Here is a 22,706-nt window from a genome sequence, read left to right as displayed (position 1 = left end):
GCGCAAGTTATTATACCAGCCCAATTTTTAGTAGTTGTTTTCAGCCAACCCAGGAACTTTTTAGTTAATTATGATAGAAGGAAGATACATCAAAATGGTGGGCACTGTGGACATCTATGATTTGAACAGATGATGACACCCAAGGCTTGTAAATCCTAGCAAAACTGAAGCATCCAGAATATTTGCATTTTAAATGCAGGCTTTTAAACTGCCTTTTTAAGAAGCTGCCATTAGTTTTAAGCTGAGCTGTGAAACAAGATTGAGCAAGAATTTTGAGTATGTACTTTTATCTATGCAAGTTCATTTCCACTTTTGAGACATCCATTGTCCCGCCCCACCAACAGAAGAATATAAAATACAATTTTGCCACGATATAAGATGACATTTCAAAGCTAGCATTTTAATTAGTTATTTAAGAAGCATTCCTGAAATTTCTGGGATAGTGTAATATATACAGTATATAATCTAGGCAGGAGTGTTTAAAAATATAGTTTATTCCTTCGGTTCTCAAGTGATGATGCTAATGATTCCAGCTACAAGGACAGCATAACAACTATCATTTTGTTGTGTTACTACAGTTAAGCTTGTTCCATAAGTAAGCTTGTTCTGCAACACTATGGAAAGATTATCCAGGGATGTTTAAACAGTACACAAACACACAAACAAATATATCATTCTGTCAAACTGGTCTTTCTCCACAGATATTGAGGGACTCCCCACTTCTGCGGGGGGGGGGGGAGGAGAGACATTATTTATAATTTAAAACCCTGCGAAATAACTTAAAATCATATATGTTAAAAGGTGCTACTCTATTTCCGGATTGATAATCCGATGTGACACTTGGCAAAATTCAATCTGTGTCTTGGAAAAAGTATCTGCAAAAATATAACCCTTGACTTAAAAAATGCTTAAAACTAGAAAATACACTGAAGTTCATATCACCATTGGGTTAACACGTTTTTAAAAGCACAGTAGGACAAAAAGAGAAGCGCCCATTAAGTATATCTAACTGGAAATATTAGAGATGGAGACCTTATGTCAGGCTGTGATTTATGCACACAGAATGCTTTGGAAGCAAATGCAGAAGATAGCAGTTCCAACTCTTCCCGTTACACTTGATCACGAAGGCGCGCCAGTCTCTGTGAGAGCTCATCCTGCAGAATTCAGACCAACCAACAAAAGGCATTCATTAATGCACTACTTAAGGGACAAAGACTTAACTTTCTAGAAGAACAGCAGTCAGACCAAAGAGAGACTGAGCTCTGCTAGGCTTGAAGATCTACATCTAAATGATAAGACTACGGGTAACTACCCTCTTATGCCTGATCAACTCAAGGGAAGCCCTGGGAAATAATTACATAATTCAATTCAAACCTGGAAATGGCAAGAGAGAGCTGCAGAGTCCTCATGGCTCGCGAGACCTTCCATGGAGCCCAAAAAGGACATCAGTGAGGGTGGAGGAAGCCCTGAAGAGACTGGTGGTGCAGTGGGGCTTTGTTTATGCTGCTCAGCTTCCCTGCCTAACAGCTAATGTGCATGGTAGCGCAGCAACAGCTTTTCCACTTCTCCTCCAGCCTCCTCCTGACCCCAGAGCGTCAATTCTAATTGTGGATATTTTGGGATGCAGTATTTTTGGTTTGGGCTGAAGCAAGAGTGGCAGAGAGGGTGCTCCCCATTTTATGCAATTTCACTTATGCACATGGGGCCCCAATATGTAACCCCTGCGTAAGTGGGGGAGTTGCCTGTACTAACTCCTTCTAAGCTCTGTATAGGCTTATAAACACAGTGCACGAGGATGGGAAGGAATAGGAAAACAAGCAAACTCTGAAACTGAGAGGGCATGAAAAGCAGTAAGGTTGCTGCTTCTTAGCTTGCTTGTCCTGGTATGAGATCTAGCCAAACTATGAGCTGGCAATAGTTAGTTCATGTACATCTAAAATAGCTTGCTCCAACTGAAGAGACAATCTTACATGCTATTAAGGCAGAGGTGGGACACTTTTCCTTATGGGCATCCTTCCAGGGGCCACATCAGTGGTGGGCAGAGCCAAAGGCCTGATGGAGCAACAGGTGAGACTCTTACCCCTGCAAACCAGGCTATATTCCGGGCCCACAAGAGCAGAGGCTTACGCACACCTCTCTCCACCCAGGCAAGCAAGAAGCATCACTACAGTTCAAGCATACATTCCAGCCAAGCCAATGCACTTAAGGAGGGTGTGGTGGAGGACTGATAATGGGTGTCCTGAGGACCAGATGGAGAAGCCCCAAAAGGCTGCGCTTGGTCCCTGGGCCTTAGGTTCCCCACTCCTGTGATAGGGAAGAAATACCAAGCAAGCAAAAAGAGGGTTTACCTGTTCCGCTGAAGCAACACTTGTGCCAACAGAGCCTGTCTGTCCCTGAGGTAGTTCCATATTCAGGTCAAGGCTAGAGTTCAGAAGAAGAGAAACCAATATACAAGAAGTTATTCTGATAGTATCCCCACACCTCAGGTGCGACAAGCTGAAAGCTTCCCAGTTGTGCTCACTTCTATTTCCAGCCCTCAACATGCAATATGCCAATTAATAACAGAGTAGCAGGTATAAGAGATCAGCTTTATGAAATATCTGCACCACTGAAGGGGTGCATTAATCCTCTGCTGTCCTCACATTTGTTACTCTTCTGCCCCTTCACTTTTGCCCTCTTCTATCTTTGCAGTGTTCAAGATGGAGACTATGCCACTTCTGTGTAATTTTGTATGTGGTATACCACCTTGCTGTTTTTTTAATTAAAAGTGCAGCCTAGAAATAAATAAATAAATAAATAAATAGTGCTTAGCACTGTTGCCACTAAATAGCATTATTAGAGAGTTCCAAGTTTTTTCTTACTCACGTTATTTCAGAGAAGTCCAACAAGTAGTTTTCTATCATTCTGGTCTCATAGTGATCTCTCAGTCAAAGTAAGGATACTGTACTTGACATTATCTATCTATCATCTATCTATCTATCTATCTATCTATCTATCTCCAGGTAAAGGTGGAAATAGCCATGTTTTTTTCATGAGAGAGCAGCACTATATTATCATTGCAACATATTCAGTTAACATTATGCTTCCTGGATCAGAGGAAAGGCAGCATTTATTGCTATCTCAAGTGCATTAAAACCTTATTAAGCACTGCCATTAGAATACTCGGTGTTTCAGTCTTCAAATGTTTACACTCACCCAGCTTCATCTGCCATTTCCTGCAGAAGCAGGTCCACTTGGTTCTAAAAAATGAGGACCAAATCAGTTTTACCATTGTAACAGACATGGAATCCAGTGTAATAGAAAAGATCATGTGCAGTTTTTTGAACCTGTGAATACCACTAGAGGGAGCTAACACATTCACAAAGCAAATCTGGCCTCTCAAAATGCAGCTTCTTAAAAAGCAATTAAAACTAGTGTTATCTGCACAAGCCTATGCCTATTTATTGGGGGGGGGGGGTAAGCCCTACTGAACTCAGCAAATCTTACTTCCAAATAACCATTCATAGGATTGTGCTGCATTACACTCAAGCCTATTTTTGATTTGTTTTTATTCATCATTTAGTGATGCTATCACTATATTTGCATGTATACTTTGTAGCTTAAAGGTGCTGCTGCTGAGACTACTACCACTACTACTACTAATATTAATTTTATTATTTATACCCTGCCCATCTGCCTGGGTTTCCACAGCCACTCTGGGTGGCTTACAGCACATATAAAACATAGTAAAATATCAAACATTAAAAACTCCCCGATACTGGGGCTGCCTTCAAATGTCTTCTAAAAGTTATGTAGCTCTTTATCTCATTGACATCTGAAGGGAGGGCTTTCCACAGGGAGGCCTTCAGCATTCTACTAAAACAGTTACAGTGGTACCTCGGGATGCGAACGGGATCCGTTCCGAAGCCCCGTTCGCATCCTGAGTGGAACGTAAGATGCGACGGAGCATCTGTGCATGCACGGGTCACGTTTTGCCACTTCCGCACATGGCGTCATTTTGAGCGTCTGAGTATGCGCGAACGGCAAAACCTGGAAGTAACGTGCCACCCAAAAGCGCTCAACCTGAAGCACATTCAACTCAAGGTATAACAGTACTAATTTTTCCTACTTTTAAAAAAACAAAACACACACCCAATAATTAATACTGACAAAGTTCCTAGTGTAGATGCACTAATGGTTTTCTAACTTTCTGTCTTCAAGGAGAACCTTCCATACTGACTCGTCTGCAGAGGAACCCTGCTTATTGTAGAGAATATTCTCTGAATATTCTAGGCTGCACATCTTCCGGGCCTTGCCATCATCCAAAATATATTGGCAGCAGGCCACTGCAAAAAATCAGAGGAGATGGACAAGCTGCTGCTCAGGAGTTTCCAAGCTCTTCCTGATTTCCTCATTAAATAATTGCTGAGAAGCACTTGAGGAAGCCCAGTGAAAAACCACTGTATTTTTTTATTTTTTTTATTTTTTTTATTTTTTTTATTATTTTTATTATTTTGTCAGCAGAATAAATGGAGTAAACTTGCCTCCATTCTCTAGCTGAGTCAGAGAAGGTCCAGCTCTAAGGGCAGAGTCTATTTAGCCCAGCCATATTTTTCTCTGAAAGTCTCTCTCTCATATTAGTCAAGAAAGCACCCAGGGGCAGCTAGATAGGACTGCCAATGGCAAATTATATCTACTTCAATGTTACTTACTTGTGGTGTTGTTAGTGTAGTAGTATTACTCATTGTGTCTTCCATCTGTGCCGTCTGAACATCTAAGGTTTCAAACTGCTGCTCAAATTTGTCCATCAAGGCAGATATCTGCACATAAGCAAATGATGTCAAGCCAGGAGCACAAATGATGTCAAGCCAGGAACAAAAGGAAATACCTTAAAACTCAATTTCTGAATTTATTTGTTTACCTTTTCCAAGTTCATACTTTTCAACGTAGCATCCATCGATTTAACTACTCCAGCCATTGACTTTGTTACCTAGGAGAACAACATATATATTAACCACATTTTTTAAATTTCTTATTTGAAACTTTGGGCAACTATAGCCCAAAATAAACTAACATGACATGAAATTGCACAACACTAGCCATTGTTACAGTAGTTAGCTGCTTCTTCAGGAGATTCAAATAGACCACATTTCTATTTAACACAGCATTTAAAATTCTACAGGGTTTTACCTACTTAGCAGCAAAAGGTCTGTGGACTTGCCTTGTACAAACCATCTTACGAAAACGTACATAGTGCAAGTTTTTTAGAAACTTGTGTTTCTTGCTAAAACATGATAAAGCTGATTACCTTGCCCATTGTTACTGCTGTTTGAACTCTTGCCGCTACAGCATCAACCCGAGCACTCATCCGCAAGAAGTTGATAGCTTGATTCTTCTGCCGGATTGCATTTTCTGCATGTATTCTTGCCACTTCAGTATTGCCTTTCTGAATTGCCTTTTATTTAAACAAAGAGAAGCAGAACACAGCTTTTCAACTAATTAAGAAATGCACCCTAATAAATCTTAGCTTTCAGACCTAGACCGTCACCGTCAGATGGCAATAAAAAGGATGATGGCATATGATTACTATTACACTTATTTCCTTGGGTACCAGTGCTCTCCTTGTCTAAAAAAATACAGGAAGAAGGCCAGCACTCTACATTAACAACACCAAACTGGCAGGTCCTTCAGGAGAGCTTATCGAAGCTTTGCAAATTGCTGGCAGACACATACCAATAGCCCAACTAAAGATCAAATCAGATGATCTGCTACAGATGGGATAACATCACTACCCATCACTACCCACTCTCCTGGACACACACACTGGATTCTGAATGAGGAGCTGGTACTGTATGGATAGGTATGAAAACTGACACTGTAGATTTAAAGGCTTTTCGGCCAGTAAATTTACTGCTGGGTAAGGTTCAATAATTCCCCCACCTGAAAAAGGAAAAAAAGGGGGGAAGGGGGATGGGGAAAGGGGGGAAAAAAGAGAAGAAAATCCACTTTGAAAATGGCTGCTTTAGAGTCCAAGGATTCATGTTCAACCATTATCTACATGTGTTGGGGGATGGAGATATTCTGTTAATTAGTTTGCAATAAATTAATATTTTATTTTTAGTTTCTAATGCAAACATATTGCAGTAAGCAACTGTGCCATCACCAATGATGTGTATAAACAGTGCAAACTTTTATTTATAACTTCCTACTGTCACAGCGAAAGATCATGCTCATACACTATCAAACAGTATATATGGGGAACTTCCAATATAATTTCATGTCTCACCTTCTTAATTTTGGCTTTTTCAACCTTTTCTTCTTTATCACACTTTTTGGCATTTCTGTTAAGTTCTTTGGCAGCGAACTTCAAGTTAAAAAGATGCTCTTAAATTTAAGTTAAGGATGATGTTCTCAGTTAACAAGTAATATAAATGCTGACAGTATGAAGATGGTCTCGTTGAAGTTTTAAAGCTATATCCATGGCATCTAGACATCTTCTCCTCTCAGAGGCTCTGGTCTGAACTGGTGTTCCACATGGTATCCAGCTGGGCAAAGCTGTGTCAGATCAGGCCCCCCCTAGCCCCGCAATACAGACTACACCAGCTATTCATTCATGTTAGGATGTTCAACATGGTCTTTTTATGAATTGGAGTAGCACTGAGAAACAACAGCACCAGACCATTGAGCACACTGGATGAGCTTCCGAAGATATTCCTGATTACCCCTGCCCAGTCTCTCATCCAGAATTGATCAACATCCAGATCATCTAGAAGATCAACAGGGTCTTATTATGGGACAATAGTTTCCCTTAAAAAGAATGGGAAGCATTTACAATATATCTGCAGAAACAACAGAAAGAAATGGTCTCACTGGCAGGATTTAAATAAACGTTTACAATTTTATTTACAGAGAACAAGAAGTACAACAATGTGAAAACATAATATTGTATATAAACAGCAGAATGTATCATCTGATGTAATAAACCAGAAAAGGTAGTTGAGGGAAGTCACCAGAGGGGGGAAATTGGAAAATGTATGTTTAGCAATGATATTGGATACTTGTTTTGAGAAAAGAAAATTAATAAAAATTATTTTTTAAAAGAACAAAAAAACCCAGGGTCTTATTATGAATCAACAGCATTCAGAAACAACAGCAGACTAATAGGCACACTGGACAAGCTTCAAGTGATACTACAGATGGGAAGCAGGCAACATAATGCAAGCATCTGCAAGCGTCTTGCAGACCTACCTCTATACAACTATGTCTATCTGTCCCTGCACCCACAGGAATACTTGAGATCTGTGTCCCTCCCAGACACACTTGTCAAGCACCCTCCCCTCCAGAACTGCACACTGCTTCAGCCAAACATAGACTCACAGTACAGGCAGTAACAGGAAGCAAACAGTCTTACCAACAACACTAGTTAAATAATTTGTTCACCCAAATCTCTTTTGGGAAACAAACAAACTCCCCACGCAGTCTCTCACCCAGGGTACCAGCCCAACAGGACTGAATCAGTCTCACAATCTGAACAGTCCTGGGACCACTAACCAACCAAGTATGAGCATAAACTGCAGCCACACCTCATAGAGCCATACTACACATTACCCCAGCATAAAACCAATCAGACTTGTTGGTGCTCTTGCCCTTGCCTCAACTCGAAGTGACTACCCCTTTGCTGTCATTTCCTACAGCTTAAAAGGACTCACAGAAACACATCAATAGTGTGCTTCTTTCCACATATATAGAGTGGAGCCTACTGGTCTGGACTCCTAAGAAACAGTCAAAAAAGAGTAGGACACACCCTAAAGTGACAGACATTCCATTATGGGCAACCTGGTGGGGGAAAAAATGGGAACGAGGAGGAGGAGGAGGAGGAGGAAAGGAGACGAGGGTGGGGGAAAGAGATAAATTTATGTCCATTTACTTGACTGTACAAGATTTTTAAACACATGGATGAAAACTGTATTTGCTGCTAAAAGATAACAAAGAAAACACTACGGTCTCCTACTTGTTGCCTTACTAGTCCTGGGCTAAGCAGAGCAACAGATCTTAAGATGAGATATTTGAGCCTAACATCTAAGAGTGTGTGGCCTAATTTTGGGGGAGGGGGGAGAGGAGAAGAGGGGACCCCTGCAAATGAATGGTATAGACTCACAGATCCCAAGCCCTAATTTGAGAAGGACTACTGTGGTGAGAAGGACTACTGTGGAAAATCCTAGAAGGAAATTGTATTGCTCCTGTTTATTTTAGCAAGCACAAGAGGGGTAACCATGCTAATCTATGACAAGAACAGGGAGAAGGAGCACACTGAGAGAAGTCTTTAAGGCACTGCTAGAACCTAATGGCTTGTGGCAGAAACTTCCATGAACTAGACATTGTAAATTATATGTCATCCACACTTCACAGAGACACATACAGCCATAAAGTAACACAAAGCACAGAAGGTCATACTACCACCAATTACACTTGTGTATGGACAGTACAGTGGAACCTAAGCTCCCAAACGCCTTGGGAGCCGAACGTTTCAGCTGCCGAATGAACGAAAACCGGAAGTAATTGTTCCAGTTCTTGAACATTCTTTGGAAGCCGAACATGACTGCAGGAAGCTGCTGCAGCCAATCAGAAGCCGTGCCTTGGTTCCCAAACTGTTTCAGGAATCGGACAGACTCCAGGAATGGATTAAGTTTGGGAACCAAGGTTTCACTGTACAATTACATTGTATATGCTGCAGGGTATTTTGAAAAAAGAAAGAAAGGCCACCTTTCATGTTTTCTTCACCCGCTACTGTATGCAATTATTTTCTCTGTACTCATTCATGTAAGAATACCTTCAGATCTGCTTCTACAGATGCACAAATTGGTGCATCTATGAAAGCCAACGTTGCAATAAACCTGCAATCAGCTTTTATGGTACCACCAGATACTTTCTTTTGCCTTAGGAAGTACAGTGGTACCTCGCAAGACGAATGCCTCGCAAGACGAAAAACGCGCAAGATGAAAGAGTTTTCCGTTTTTTGAGTCGTTCCGCAAGACGAATTTCCCTATGGGCTTGCTTCGCAAGACGAAACGTCTTGCGAGTTTGTTTCCTTTTTCTTAAAGCCGCTAAGCCGCTAACAGCCACTAAGCCGCTAATAGCCGTGCTTCGCAAGACGAAAAAACCGCAAGATGAAGAGACTCGCGGAACGGATTAATTTCGTCTTGCGAGGCACCACTGTAGTGCCATTAAACCATAGTGGTGTACAGGTTGAAGCACTGGATCAGGGCTGGGTTCAAAGTACAATTCAGCCACAAAGCAGTAGCTTAGGGCCAGTTTAGCCCCCACCCCCTCAAAGCATCTTACCACACAGGCAAAGTTGTGTGGGAGGAAGAGTGCCAGTGTGGTGCAGTGATTAATAAAATCATCTAAAGGAAAAGGGGAGAAAATTGTCAGATTAGGACCTGGGAGACCAGGGATCAAATGCCTACTCTGCCATGAAACGCACCAGGTGGTCTTGGGCCAACCACTGCCTCTCTGGTTAACCTACCTCACAGGTTTGTTGTGAGGATTTTTAAAAAAATGGGGAGGGCAACCAAAAGCTTCTTGGACGAAAAATGATATAATAAATAAATTTCTTCCCGCAGGGCCTGTAAGACAGAGTTGTTCCACCTGGCCTTTGGCTTAGAATCAGTTTTATTCCCTTCCCCTCTTCCTTTTTCCTTTCTCCTCCTGTGAAGAGGCTGCATCCTAATGTTTTAATCTTTTTAAATTGTATTTTAATCAATTTGTTTTTATTATTGGTTGTTAGCCACCCTGAGCCCGGTCTTGGCTGGGGAGGGCGGGGTATAAATAAAAAATTATTATTATTATTAAATAAAACAAGTATGTACAAAGTGCAATAACACCCCCCACCCTCTCTATTATTGTAAACAGAGCAGTACACTTCCTAGGAGGGGTTTTTGGGGAAGGAGTTAGAGCCCTCTCCCTCAGCTGTCGCTCCCGAAGGGAAACACCAAGGTGGGGAAAGCTCTGCTCCGAAGCTCCGCCCACCCATAGAACACCCGAAGCCCACCAATCGAGAGCTCCCTCTGCCGTCCGGGTGGTTCCAATAGCCACGTCCTTCGCCCCTGTCTACCGCAGCGGGGGAGGGGCTCCCGTTGCCCCCCCCCGGGCTCCATTCCGGAGATCCCCCTCCCCCCGCCTCCTCCCTCCGGCGTTACCAAGGATACTCTCCATGTTGGACATGGCGGCGCTTCAGGGCCGGCAAAAGTGGGAGGCAAGTGAGCTCCGGTTCGATGGCGTCTGCTGCTTCTTTAAAATTCCGTGTTGAGTGTTTTCCCCCCCCCCTCTTCCTCCTTTCGGGAATCCACTTCCTACTTCCTCCTCCTCCTCCTCCCCTCAGCATCCTGTCACGTGGTCCGGGTCAGTGTCAGGGCTGCAGAGAAGACGGGGGGGGGAAGGGAGGGGACTGAAACTGCGCGTGCGTGCAGAGCCCTGGCCAATGAGAGCGCAGCCTTTACTCTGAGGCGAGTAGAAAGGAGGGCGACGGGAGGAGCTCTTCCTCCAGCCTAAGGGGTGCTGGTACTGGGTGGTGACGTCACGGCCCTGTGAGTAAGGCGGGGCCGCCCGTGGATGCTCGCTTTGGGATTTTGAAGCACTGCCCCCTACAGGGAAGCAGAGGCAACTGACTGGCGCTGATCGCTCGCTCACGTGTCAGCTCCAATTTGTAGTGTAGTTTTTTGGAACGCGCAGTGATTCTTGAGGATGAAATGGAGAGAGCAAATATGCTTCTAAATCTTCAATAAGGATTTGTTACTCTTCCATCCTTTCTCCCGAATGAGCCCAAGGCATCAAGTATTAAAGAAGAAAAACAATGCAATTAAAAATTAAACAAAAAGTTCAGTAGGTACAGTCATTGCTTTTTTCAAAAAAAAAATGTTTAGGGGTACTCTCATTTTGATTCAAGAAAACCACCGTTTTATAGTTCAGATGGGGGGGGGGAATACAGTAAATGGACAAAAGTACAGAGATTCACAAAATGTTTAGGGGTATGCATACCCCTGTGTCCCTCCAGAAAAAAGCACTGGGTACAACATGAGACTCTTAATCTCAGGGTTGTAGGTTCGAGCTTCACATTGGGCAAAAAAATCCAACATTGCAGGAAGTTGGAGCAGATGATCCCTCGTCCCTTCCAATCCTACTATTCTATGATTCTGTCTTTAAAAACATTTAAAACAGGAATATTTAAAAACAACAAACCCACCATTCACAACTTTCAGGTTCAGGTTCAGGACTGCCAGCTTGGCCCCACAACCATGGGTGCCTGGGGCTGTGGGTGCTTGGGCACCCAGGGCATCAGGGTGTTGGCACCTATGATCAGGTTAGTTTCAACCACACTGGTTCTCTTTACTGCCTCCCACTCCCCTCCGGTTTGTTAGCACAAAAGTTAATTTGCTAGAATCTGTTATGAGACTGTGATGCAAACAGCCTGCAGAAGGATAATCATGCTGTTATGTACTGAAGTTCGCACCCTGGGTCAGCAGGAGGATACTTTAGATAGTTTTCACTCAGGTCCACTTATGCAAATAAGGAATTGAAAGTGACAGTCAGTGATTGGATAGTTACAGAAAGTTTTTACTGTTGTTTGTAGTGGAGCTCTATATAAGCAGGCTGGCTGAACCCTTCAGCCCAGTTCTGTTCTGGCCTGTGAATAAACAAGAGCTGTCTGAAGAATCGCTGTGTCGTCTGATATGTTCACCCACGACTTAACACATGCATGTCTACTAAAAGTTAAATCCCACTGAATTCAATAGAGTTTGCCCCCTATTAAGTGTAGGATTGCAAGTTTAGTATTCATCCGATTCCCTCCCACCCCCCAAAAAAATCCACAGGAAGTGATAAGCAGGCATATTACATTAATGTCCATCACTGAACCTCTCCCTGCTCCAAGCTGACAATTCATTCTGCTGATTTTCTGCCATTTTATGAACACCCTGCAGTCTTGGCTGAAGTTTTCCTCTGAAGTTGGGTGTATGTTTAACTTCACTTGATGAAACAGTTTCAGCCACCTTCATCTCCCTGGCCAGTAGCCTCAGGCAAAAGAAGGAAACAAGAAACCAAAGAAGCCAGGAAGTGGGAAACATCTGTCTGGATTTTCATTTCATTAGCCTTCTTACTGAGCATTCCAGATTACTGCTTTATGTTACATAAGAAATGTGCAAAGACGCTCTCAAGGCAAATCTTTAAAAATGTAGTATAAACACTGACAACTGGGAATCACTGGCCTGCAAGCATTCCAATTGGAGAATAGCCTCTACCAAAGGCATCATGAACTTTGAAGAAGCACAAAATCAGGATAAAAGGGAGAAACAAGCTAAGAGGAAGGCAGAGCCATGGCTAGGGAGGGGGTCTAACAAGGGTTTCTGCTCCAGGTGAAACCTCCATAAGGGCGCCATTGAGACTCCCAGCCTCCCAGGATGTCTGGGCTTCAGCCAGAGAGAAAGATGAAAAAGTGAAAGGTAGCCACAAACTCCACCCTTCGCCTTTACCCATGAAGCTGAAGAAGGCTCATTTACAACTCGATCCAGGCTGAGGGGGAGTTGGAAAATCTGGAAAGGCTGTGTGGTTCTCCCCAGCGAAGCAGAAAATAGAAATCCCCTGTGGGTTTGCTACTGTATGAGAAAGAAATTCTGGAGGGATAGAGGGAGGGGCAGGAAGCTGAGGAAGAGAATCAGTTGGCCTGGATCGGAGGTTTTCAACCTTTTTAAGTCCATGGATCCCTTGACCAACTACATTCTTTGTGCGGCACCCTGTGGGGCTCAGGAGCCGAGTTATGTCACCCCTTGCTTGCAGAGCTGGAAGCATCTCACCCTTTTTCGAACACACTCCCTGTGGAATATTCCCTCCCCCTCCCCCTCCTCTCCTCCCCCCTCTCCTTGGGAGTCCTCCAGGCCAGGGGCTGAGGAAGGGGTGTGTGGTGGGTGCGGGCCAGCCCGGGTGTCACCACTGAGAGGGGTGACAAACTGCCGGGCGGCACTCACCACAGGGCCTGCAGTGTGCCCGAGCCACACATCTCTCCTGGGAGTGACACGGTGGCTTGAGAGCACACAGGCTGTGCGCTGCCCAAACGGTCTGCTCGCCACCTCCACCCCAGCTTTAGGGTGGCTGAGTGGGAGGAGGCAAGCAGACTCCAGAGTTCCGTGGTGCGCCCTGCCCCTATGGGCAGCTTGCCCCACCCCTGGGTGCACCACCCCAGGCGCCTGAGTGGCTTCCTCCACTGCTGCTCCAGGCAGTGGCTGCTGCTGCCCTGGTCTCTAAGCTGCCCCCCTCCACCCCAAAAAGAAGTACTTCCTCATACTGCCCCACAGGGGCCTGGGAAGAAGATGCCCCCAGCCTTAGTGACCCAACGGAGACTGGCCAAAGGTGAACCTTACTTTGGGAAGCAGCGGTGGCAGCAGTAGGTATTCATTGGTAATGCAATGAATAGAACAGTATATTGGAGATCGCAAAGTGAGAATGTTGAAGCTCAAAAGTGGCAGTACATTGTTCTTTTCATCCCCATTTTATCCTTACAACAACCCTGTGAGGTAGGCTAGGCTGAGAAACTGTGGCTGGCCCAAGGTAACCTTCTGAGTTTCATGGATCAGCAGGGATTTGAATCCTGGCCTCCAACATTCTAACTGCTACAGGACACTGTGGCACAGGATTCTTTAATTGCCTGTAGAGTGATTTTTAAATGGCTAAAAAGTTGCAGGCTATTATCCTGTGAATCCAATGCTGTCGATGAGACTTCATTATGAACACATGAATAGTACAGTACTCCGAGTACAGTACTGCGGTTTAACTGTAAAGTACTGTGCTGGCCTACTCAGAAGTAAGTCTCATTAAAGCCTAAATCATATATTTCATACGAAATATGATCTGAATTAGGAACAGCATAAATGCTTCAAGGTTTTGTATGGTCACTTAACGGCGGCGCGGTAGCAGCCGGAGTAAAACAAAACCAGGAACCGAACTCCCACACATCTGAATTGTGACTCTACATTTTTATCTCAGTGGTGCGAATGAATGAATGAATGAATGAATGGTGTGAATGAACGAATAAACATTGAATGAGCCGCCACCTCCTTCTGGAATGAGAACGCCTCCTCTGTGTTCGGAACGAGCTGAAAGGCTAAAAACTTCGTGCCTTATTTGCATTCCGCTCAGTGATAGGCTGGAAAGGTTAAGGAAGTAGACGCTGCTGCTTGCCGCGCAGTTTTGAAATCTCACTGGCAGCCGGTTCCGTGTTTGTTTCTGCTGCGAAAGTATGGCTGAGCCGTTGGGCACTGATAATCCTGAGCGGGATGAACAGTACCGGAGGTAAACGAAAAGGATTTGGAATGGGAGGGTGATTCTGCATTTAAGGTTTACTTCTGAGCTAAGATTCCAGAGCGTTTCTCCTTCCCCGGATAAGAAATGTGATAACGCCGTTTCTCCTGGGCAAGTGGGACTCAAGACTGCACAATCCTAGCACTTGCCCGGTGGACTCAGTTGGTCTTACTTCTGAATACACCTGTGTATGGTTACTTTGCGGAGCTGTGATATTCGAAATATTTAATAACAGTTATTTCAGTGATTACCAGCTCACATTTCAGGGTGCACAAGTTCCCTTGGCAGGTTGCAGCAGATCTAAAAAATGCAGTGTTAAAATTCCAGGATGCAAAACAGGAGCAAAAACAATTAATAGTGTTAAAATAACAGCAAGTCAGAAAGTTATTCAAAATAACAATAGTAAAATGTATGTAGCCCTGCTGGCTTATTTTTATGAGGAAGAGGTGGGGACCCAGTACAGAATAGCTTTATTTCCACCACTCAGAATGTCCTAAAATATAGCATACAGTGGTACCTCTGGATGCGAACGGTATCCGTTCTGGAGCCCGTTTGCATCCTGAAGCGAACGCCAACCTGCTTCTGCACGTGCGCGGGTTGCCGCTTCCACGCGTGACATCATTTTGAGCGTCTGCGCATGCGCGAGTGGTGAAACCCGGAAGTAATGAGCTCCATTACTTCCGGGTCACCGTGGAGCGCAACCCGAAAATATTCATCCCGAAGCATATTTAACCCGAGGTATGACTGTACAAGCTTTCTGAGTTCTTCATGCTGGATGTTAAAGGGTGTGTACAGAGAAAAAGCAGAACCTCCAAAATCTACCATTTTTAAGATACCCACTGAATGCTTTTAAAGCACATTGCTTCCCCCAAAGAATCATGGGAACTATAATTTGTTATGAATAGCTCTTTGAGGGAAACTACATTTCTCAGGATTCCTTGTTGGAAGCCATGTGCTTTAAATATGTGGTGTGCCTCTGCCCTAACACTACAATGTCCACTCAGAAGTATATACAGTGGTACCTCTGGATGCGAACGGAATCCGTTCTGGAGCCCCATTCACATCCTGAAGCGAACGCAACCCGCACTTCTGCGCATGCGCGTGACGTCATTTTGAGCATTTGCGCGAGTGGCGAAACCTGGAAGTAACGTGTTCTGTTACTTCTGGGTCACCACGGAGCGCAACCCGAAAACGCTCAAGCTGAAGCTACTTCAACCTGAGGTATGACTATATCAGTGAATTCAATGGTTCTTACTCTCATAGGACTGCAGCCTTAATCAGGTTAGGTTCTGCTAGGTGTAAAAAATATTTCAAGATGCATGAAAAGCTGCTGAGGCGAAGAAGCAACATTCCTCTATATTTTTAAAATATAAAATCTACCAAGTACCTGCTAAATCTCCAGCTTTGCAAATATAAGGATTACTGTGTTGGTGTTTATACTTCTGCTCACTTTAAGTTCCTGATTGTTCCTTTGCAATCACATCTGTACCTGCCCCACAACCTTGTGTTCAGATTAGGACCCATACTGGGCCTAATTAGAACCAGAGGTTGGGCCAGAGGTTTCCCATTGATGATAAAAGCTCAATGGCATGGTTAATCCTGTGATTTGGCCTTAAAAAAGAGAGAGAGAGAGAGAGAGAGAGAGAGAGAGAGAGAGAGAGAGAGAGAGAAACTTTTGGTGGTGTCACTGCAGTTCTGTAAGACCTGTGCTATAGATTTAAGCACTATCATACCAACTGAAACAGCCATGGCTTCCCCTAAAGACTTCTGATGGTGCTGAGAGTCTCCTGATTCACTTCACAGAGTTGTTAGAATACCCCTATTTTCCTCATAGAGCTACATTGGTTCCCTGGGAAGAGGGATTGCTATGTGGAAAACAGGGATCTTCTAACAACTCTCAACACCCTTAACAAACTACAGTTCCCAGAATTATTTAGGGGTAGCCATGACTATTTAAAGTGGTTTCTTAGAGATTTAAATACATAGGTCAGGTGGGGTCTTGTGGAACTGCACTGATACCATCCAAAATACTGTGTCCTTGGGCAGATGAGGCCTAATTCTCTCTGGAGAAACTTACCAAAACTTCACTTCTAATTTTTCCAACACAATCCTATTTAGTCTATTTAGTCTACTCAAAAGCAAGTCCCATTGAGTTGAAGTGATCTTTGGGTGTTAGATGGAATAAGACAGTTGGAAACAGGGTCTGGGCAGAAATCACAGAAATGTCCAGGAAAATCCAGACGTTTGGCAACCCATGTCAGAAGTCTAGATTTTGGTGAATTTCCTTAAAAATAGCTCAAAAATGGCAATCTTTTTCTAGTTGAGATTTTGCAAAACAAGCTCAACAACTTTGACAAAAAAAATAAAACTTTTGTGTCCAGTTTTCACTTTTTGAAATAAAATATTGCAACCCTAGCGTTGAACATCTTTTTATTCTACAAAGGTTTTAATATTTTATATTTATTTCTTTAGAAACTGCTTAATCAAACAAATCTTTAAGCAGTGTGGATAAAACAATTATCAGTAATACACAAATGAATTCAGCAAATATTGGTAGACTAATATGTAGACAGGATTTCTGAATTAAAAAACGGGTTTTAGCAGATGTCTAATATCAGAAAGCAAGGCTATCTGTCTAGCATTGATTGGAAAGGAAAGCATACATGGTGCCTCGCTGAAAGATAAACTCCTAGCAAATGCAGAATGAACATTATATGGCACTTATAGAAGTGCAAGTCTTGCAGATCAAAGTGCTTGAGCTAGAACACATGGAGCAAGTAAATGATTCTAGTAAACTGGTCCCATTTTTTAATATAATTTCTAATGCTGTGTGTGAGTGGTCTCTGAGTTTTTAGAGCTATTGTGTTTATCTCTTTGATATTTGATTTATTTTTACTATTTGTGATTTTTGTAGCTCGCTACATACTATATATGTGTGTGAAAATAAATAATAAACAATAAATGACAGTTGTTTTGTAGGCATGCTATATCGTGTGAATCAAATGCATGAGTGCTACTGTCCTTCCTACATTTGATTTTTGCAGGGTATTTCTGACTCTTCAAACTTTACATTTTGCAGATTTGTCTCCCAAGCAAAGCAGGAAGCAAAAAATGGCAATCTGGAGGAATCTCTCTGCCTTCTGAGGAAGGCGCATCAAATCTATCCCTGTGAAAAGCTGACAAGAAAAATGAAAAAAGTTGAGGAAGCATTAGCTTCACTAGCCCTGGATCAGGAAGATGATGTTTTTGTGGACGTCTGTCAGAGTGGACTAATGTTGTTTGGAGAAATACATGACAAGCTATTTGACCACCAGAGAGAAGGGGTTGCCTTCTTATACAGTTTATACCGCGATGGAAGGAAAGGCGGTATCCTTGCAGATGACATGGGCTTGGGGAAAACCATTCAGATCATTGCTTTCCTCTCGGGCATGTTTGATGAAGAACTCATTCGGACTGTGCTGTTAATTATGCCACCTAGCCTTTTGAGCAACTGGCTTAAAGAGTTTGCCAAGTGGACTCCTGGGCTGCGAGTGAGTGTCTTTCATGGACCCAACAAGTATGAATGTGAGAGAAATCTAAAGAGGATCCAGAAGAGGAGTGGTATCTTGCTCACGACTTATCAGCTGGTCCTCAGCAGTTGGCAGCAGTTATCGAGCTTTGATGGGAAGGAGTTCGTCTGGGACTACGTCATCCTTGACGAAGCTCATAAAATTAAAACACCATCTGCCAAAACGACAAAATCTGTGCATGCTATCCCTGCTCAAAACCGCATCCTGCTCACAGGCACTCCAGTCCAAAACAACCTAAAAGAACTCTGGGCTCTTTTTGACTTTGCTTGTCAGGGATCGCTTCTAGGCACGATGAAAACCTTCGGGATGGAATATGAAAAACCTATCATAAGAGCCAGGACAAAGAATGCAACCCAGGAAGAAAAAGCACTGGGACTTAAGATCTCTGAAAACCTGATGTCCATAATCAAGCCATATTTCCTAAGACGGAGTAAAGATGAACTACAGAACAAAGCTAAGCCTGAACTCAAAATCAGTCTCCCAGAATATCAGAGCAAGACTGTTGCTTCTGAAATGCCTTCTCTGCCCAGAAAAAACGACTTCATTGTGTGGGTATACTTATCACCCATACAAAAAGAAATATATAGGGACTTTCTGTCTTTGGATCATATCCAAAAGTTGTTAATGACCACAAGGTGCCCACTTGCTGAACTGAATGTCTTGAAGAAACTCTGTGATCACCCCAGGCTGTTGTCAGCACAAGCATGTAGCAAACTTGGTCTGGAAGCTCCCAATTATAATATGGTGGATGGTGATGAAAACGATGAGCCTTCCAGCATGAAGAGAAACCTTAGGGACATTATGGATGAGACTCTGATGGCGGAATCAGGAAAGCTGTCCTTCCTCATGGCCCTGCTGGAAAGATTGCAGGAGGAGGGGCACAGAACACTGGTGTTTTCTCATTCAAGAAAAATGCTGGATATTATAGAGCGCATCTTGACTCACAGGTGCTTTAAGCTAATGCGCATTGATGGAACAGTAAGCCAGTTGGAGGAGCGAAAAAGGAGAATTAGTGTCTTTCAGAAGAGCAAAGAGTACTCTGTGTTTCTGCTTACTACCCAAGTCGGTGGGGTTGGTCTAACCTTAACAGCAGCTACCAGGGTGGTGATTTTTGATCCTAGCTGGAATCCAGCTACAGATGCTCAAGCTGTAGACAGGGTTTACAGGATAGGGCAGAAGGACAATGTTGTAATCTACCGGCTAATTAGCTGTGGGACAGTGGAGGAGAAAATCTACAGAAGGCAAGTATTCAAAGACTCATTAATCCGACAAAGCATGGGAGATAGGAAAGACCCATACAGATATTTCACTATGCAAGAACTAAGGGAGTTGTTCACACTGGGAGATACTCAAAGCTCAGTAACACAGCTCCAGCTTCAGTCTTTGCATGCAAGCCAAAGAAAAACAGATAAGCAGCTGGACAAGCACATTGCGTATCTCCATTCACTGGATATATTTGGCATATCAGACCATGACTTAATGTACACACATGAAGCGGTTCATGGAGATGAAGTTGAGGATGAAGAAGTCCTCATGGACATTGAACACAGGGTACAGAAAGCCCAAGAGCTGGTACAGCTGGAATCCCAGCTAAAGGACCAACTGATGGGAAACCTCCAAAACACAACTGAAGGGGCATGGCTGAGAGAAATGGAATTGTCCACCGAGCCAAATAAAAAGCCATCAAAGCCTTCTCCAAATTATGCTCTCGTCCCACCTGTAACTGATGAACCCACAAGCAGTGAGAATATCAGTCTTGTAGGTGGCAGTGATGATGACATTGTCAGTGTGAGTTCTAAGATGACAGAGCTACTTATTGAGGAGGATGAACAAGTGCTTCAGAACATAACTAATATGGATATCTCTGCATCCATGAACGAAGAATGCAAACCAGCCAGTCCACAAGAAGTAACTCCTATATCTTCTTTTACTCAAGATCATCCATTATCTTACAAGGAGAACTGCAGCCCTGCATGTCAGGTGGTTTCCCATGACCCACCTGCCGAGGCAAATGGCAAGTTTAACGATGCCCAAGTGGCCCCACTGCAGCAGTCATTTCACTATGTGCCTGATGATGATCTACAAACTACTCAAAACCATGATCAAAGTCATGTATCCTCTTCTTCTCAAGCTCACTTGTCTTTCCAGGTAAACTGCAGTTCTGAACTTCAAACAATCTGCCATGACCCTCCTGTTGAGGCAAATGGCATGCTTACTGATATCCAAGGGGTCCCATTGCAGCAGTCATCAGAGTATGTGTCTGACCATGTCAAGCAACAAGGCGAGACTGACATGTCTCTCAATGTTCCTACAAGTCCACATGGAGAGGCAGGTGAAGTTGCTGAGCCAGGTGCCTCAGAAGCATCTCAACTGCAGACCAGTAAAATGTCAGACCTCAGTTTTGCGCAGAAATCTGGAATGAGTGTAATAATGGTTGGTGAGTCTCTATCTGGTTCTCCCCAGTGTGATTTCAGACTTGTCTTAGAAGATTCCGAGGATCAGTTGCAAGATATCTCAGGAGTGGAAATGTCATTGAAGGATACAGAGAACACAAGATTTCCACTGAATAGCCACTGTAGCTCTTGGGCTCACTCTTGGCTTCAGGAAAATTCGGACAACAGAAGTCTCCAAGCCAGCAAAAGTATAATGGGATCTATGGTTATTGGGGGCTCTGATGATGTGTTGATGAACAGTGAGCTTTCTTTGCAGCATAAAAATATGCCCGTTAAAATAATCGTTTCAGATGGTGAAGAGGATGATGATTGTTTTATAACTGATTGGGATGATAGCAAGCACAGACAAGAATCTCCCACAAACAAACTACCTGATATCATGTCTAAATTGTCCACAACCAGCCTTTGTTTCTCTCCTAGGATAATAGTTAGTGGAAGAAGATCAACCGCTTCACGAAAATCCCTTGCTAGTATCCTATTGGATCAGGTGGAGGATATTGCAGAGACCATTGAATCCACCAGTTATATGTCTTGTGAAGATTCTTTTAAGCTTTACCTTGAAGCAGAAAAAACTCTGGACTATTGTGATTAGGAGTTGGAGTGGCTGGAAAAGGAGCCATCCAGTGAAATGATAGAGTCTGAGAGCAAAGCTAGAGTTTTACTACAGCAGTTTCCAGAGTTTTTATACTGTTACACTCACCCCTTTTATGGTAACCTTTTATTGATTCCTTCCAGAGCAGATTTTCATCCAATCACAGCAGTGGAAAGATGAACCTGCACTTTGAGGGAAATTGCTTCTGACATTGATCTGTAACATTTAAGGCCCAGCTTCTTTCACTTGGGGTGTGTGTATGTCTCTCTCTTTTTTGTAAAAACTAGCTGTTAAGATTTTAAAATAAACCTGGTTTAACTTTGAAAGCCTATTGTATTAGTTGCTCTTTCTTTTACCACATTTTAGTTAAGTGCCATCTACTTCTTTGTTCCCACAGAAGGCAAGGAGTCATTTCTTTCCAAGTAGATATAGGGAGCCTGTGCTCGCCAAAACATTGCTGGATCACACCTCTCATAGTCCCTGGCATCACTTGGGCATACTGGCTGGGGCTGATGTGAGGTTTAAAAGTTCCTGCCTCTGTTTCAGAGGCTTAGTTCTCACCAAAATGTCCAAACCTATATTTGGACTGTTCCTATGTTCACAGCTGGAGGATCACCAAACCAAATGCTCCTCATACTAAAAGTTCCCTGAAGAAAGTAAACTGGCGCGATAAAGGGGAAAGGTAAACTAGAGCTCGGCTGCATTACATCTAACAGATAAATAAGTGGGAAGGGCAGCGAACAAATTCTTGCATGGCTTTGGAGTTCAGGTAGAATAGAGACTGATGTTTTTAATGAATGAATGGGCCCACTAGCTCATCTTGCTTTTTTAGCTCTCCTGAAGCAGGAGGTAACCAAGTACTTGCTGGTGATTGGTTCTGTTAGGAATCCCTTAAATCACAGGTGTATAAAATGAAAATGAGATATTGTATTAATGAAATAAAAATTCACCTAATCTAAGCTTGGTGCAGGCAAGATTGGTACTACAGTATTAAATGTTCCCCATTAACTGTTGGACATTCTCAAAAAGATTTCAGAGGAGATTATTCTGATTCTTCTAACCAGGTTTACACAAAATAAATGCAGTATGAGGTCAAAGTTATTTTTTCCTAAGTACTATACATACCTTAAAAAAATTTGGTTTAAAATTTGTTCTCCCCTACTCCATCCTAGGTTGCAATCTAGCAGTGTCTGGGAATAAGTGCCATTGAAATTAAGAAAGGGAAGAGAGACCAGAAATTTGATAGCATGCTGGGTCTCAAACCATATAACGAAAATAAGAAAAAGAATAATACTCAAGAAATAAGTACACTTGAGTGTCTCTTTACAGTATCTTTTTGTTCATATAAAATCTCATTTTCCTATTCTTTCACAACTCTTGTTTGATGCAAGATCCTTCCTATATTACACACTTCTGTTAAATGTCAGCTAAACCCTCAAAATGTTGTGAATATGTATTCATCCCCTGTTGAGAAAGACTGGCGGAATACTTTGTGGCACCTAGGTGCTTGGAGTGTTACCTGGTGAAAAACGTTTTGCTGCAGAAAAGCTATATAGTACAGTGGTGCCTTGCAAGACGAAAAGAATCCGTTCCGCGATTCTCTTCGTCTAGCGGTTTTTTCGTCTTGCGAAGCAAGCCCATTGACGGCTTAGCGGATTAGCGCTACAGTATTAGCGGCTTAGTGGATCAGCTGATAAGCGGCTTAGTGGCTTAGAAAAAGGGGGGGAGGAAAAAAAAACCCGCAGGAACTCGCAAGACATTTTT

At 43.1% G+C, this 22,706-nt stretch overlaps 2 protein-coding genes across 2 annotated transcripts; one reads left to right on the top strand and one right to left on the bottom strand.

Annotated features, from left to right (window-relative positions):
- Nucleotides 1-476: 476 nt before the first annotated feature.
- On the bottom strand, nucleotides 477-10,349 carry CHMP1B (charged multivesicular body protein 1B). The gene is made up of 8 exons (XM_081848203.1): nucleotides 10,188-10,349; nucleotides 6,266-6,363; nucleotides 5,288-5,434; nucleotides 4,901-4,969; nucleotides 4,692-4,799; nucleotides 3,196-3,239; nucleotides 2,349-2,421; nucleotides 477-1,154 (listed from the first exon to the last, which is right to left on the bottom strand). The coding sequence occupies exons 1-8, from the start codon at nucleotides 10,201-10,203 to the stop codon at nucleotides 1,110-1,112; spliced, it is 600 nt and encodes a 199-aa protein (XP_081704329.1). The 5' UTR covers nucleotides 10,204-10,349; the 3' UTR covers nucleotides 477-1,109.
- Nucleotides 10,350-14,211: 3,862 nt separating this feature from the next.
- Nucleotides 14,212-21,268, top strand: LOC309334187 (DNA excision repair protein ERCC-6-like). The gene is made up of 2 exons (XM_081848351.1): nucleotides 14,212-14,319; nucleotides 17,408-21,268. Exons 1-2 carry the CDS (start codon nucleotides 14,267-14,269, stop codon nucleotides 20,940-20,942), a joined length of 3,588 nt encoding a protein of 1,195 aa, XP_081704477.1. The 5' UTR covers nucleotides 14,212-14,266; the 3' UTR covers nucleotides 20,943-21,268.
- The last annotated feature ends 1,438 nt before the right edge of the window (nucleotides 21,269-22,706 follow it).

Source organism: Podarcis erhardii (assembly GCF_964252035.2).
Source record: "Podarcis erhardii genome assembly, chromosome: Z".
In the NCBI taxonomy this organism is placed as follows: domain Eukaryota; kingdom Metazoa; phylum Chordata; class Lepidosauria; order Squamata; family Lacertidae; genus Podarcis; species Podarcis erhardii.
This window is presented reverse-complemented; position numbering and strand designations above follow the sequence as displayed.

Excerpts from the sequence above, each read along its gene's own strand:
- CHMP1B (XM_081848203.1), bottom strand. Across the intron at positions 4,800-4,900 it reads AAAGTATGAACTTGGAAAAG|ATATCTGCCTTGATGGACAA; the intron begins GTAAACAAATAA and ends GCTTATGTGCAG. Across the intron at positions 1,155-2,348 it reads GTGTTGCTTCAGCGGAACAG|GATGAGCTCTCACAGAGACT; the intron begins GTAAACCCTCTT and ends TGAATTCTGCAG.
- LOC309334187 (XM_081848351.1), top strand. The coding sequence starts at position 14,267 with ATGGCTGAGCCGTTGGGCACTGATAATCCTGAGCGGGATGAACAGTAC. Across the intron at positions 14,320-17,407 it reads CGGGATGAACAGTACCGGAG|ATTTGTCTCCCAAGCAAAGC; the intron begins GTAAACGAAAAG and ends TACATTTTGCAG.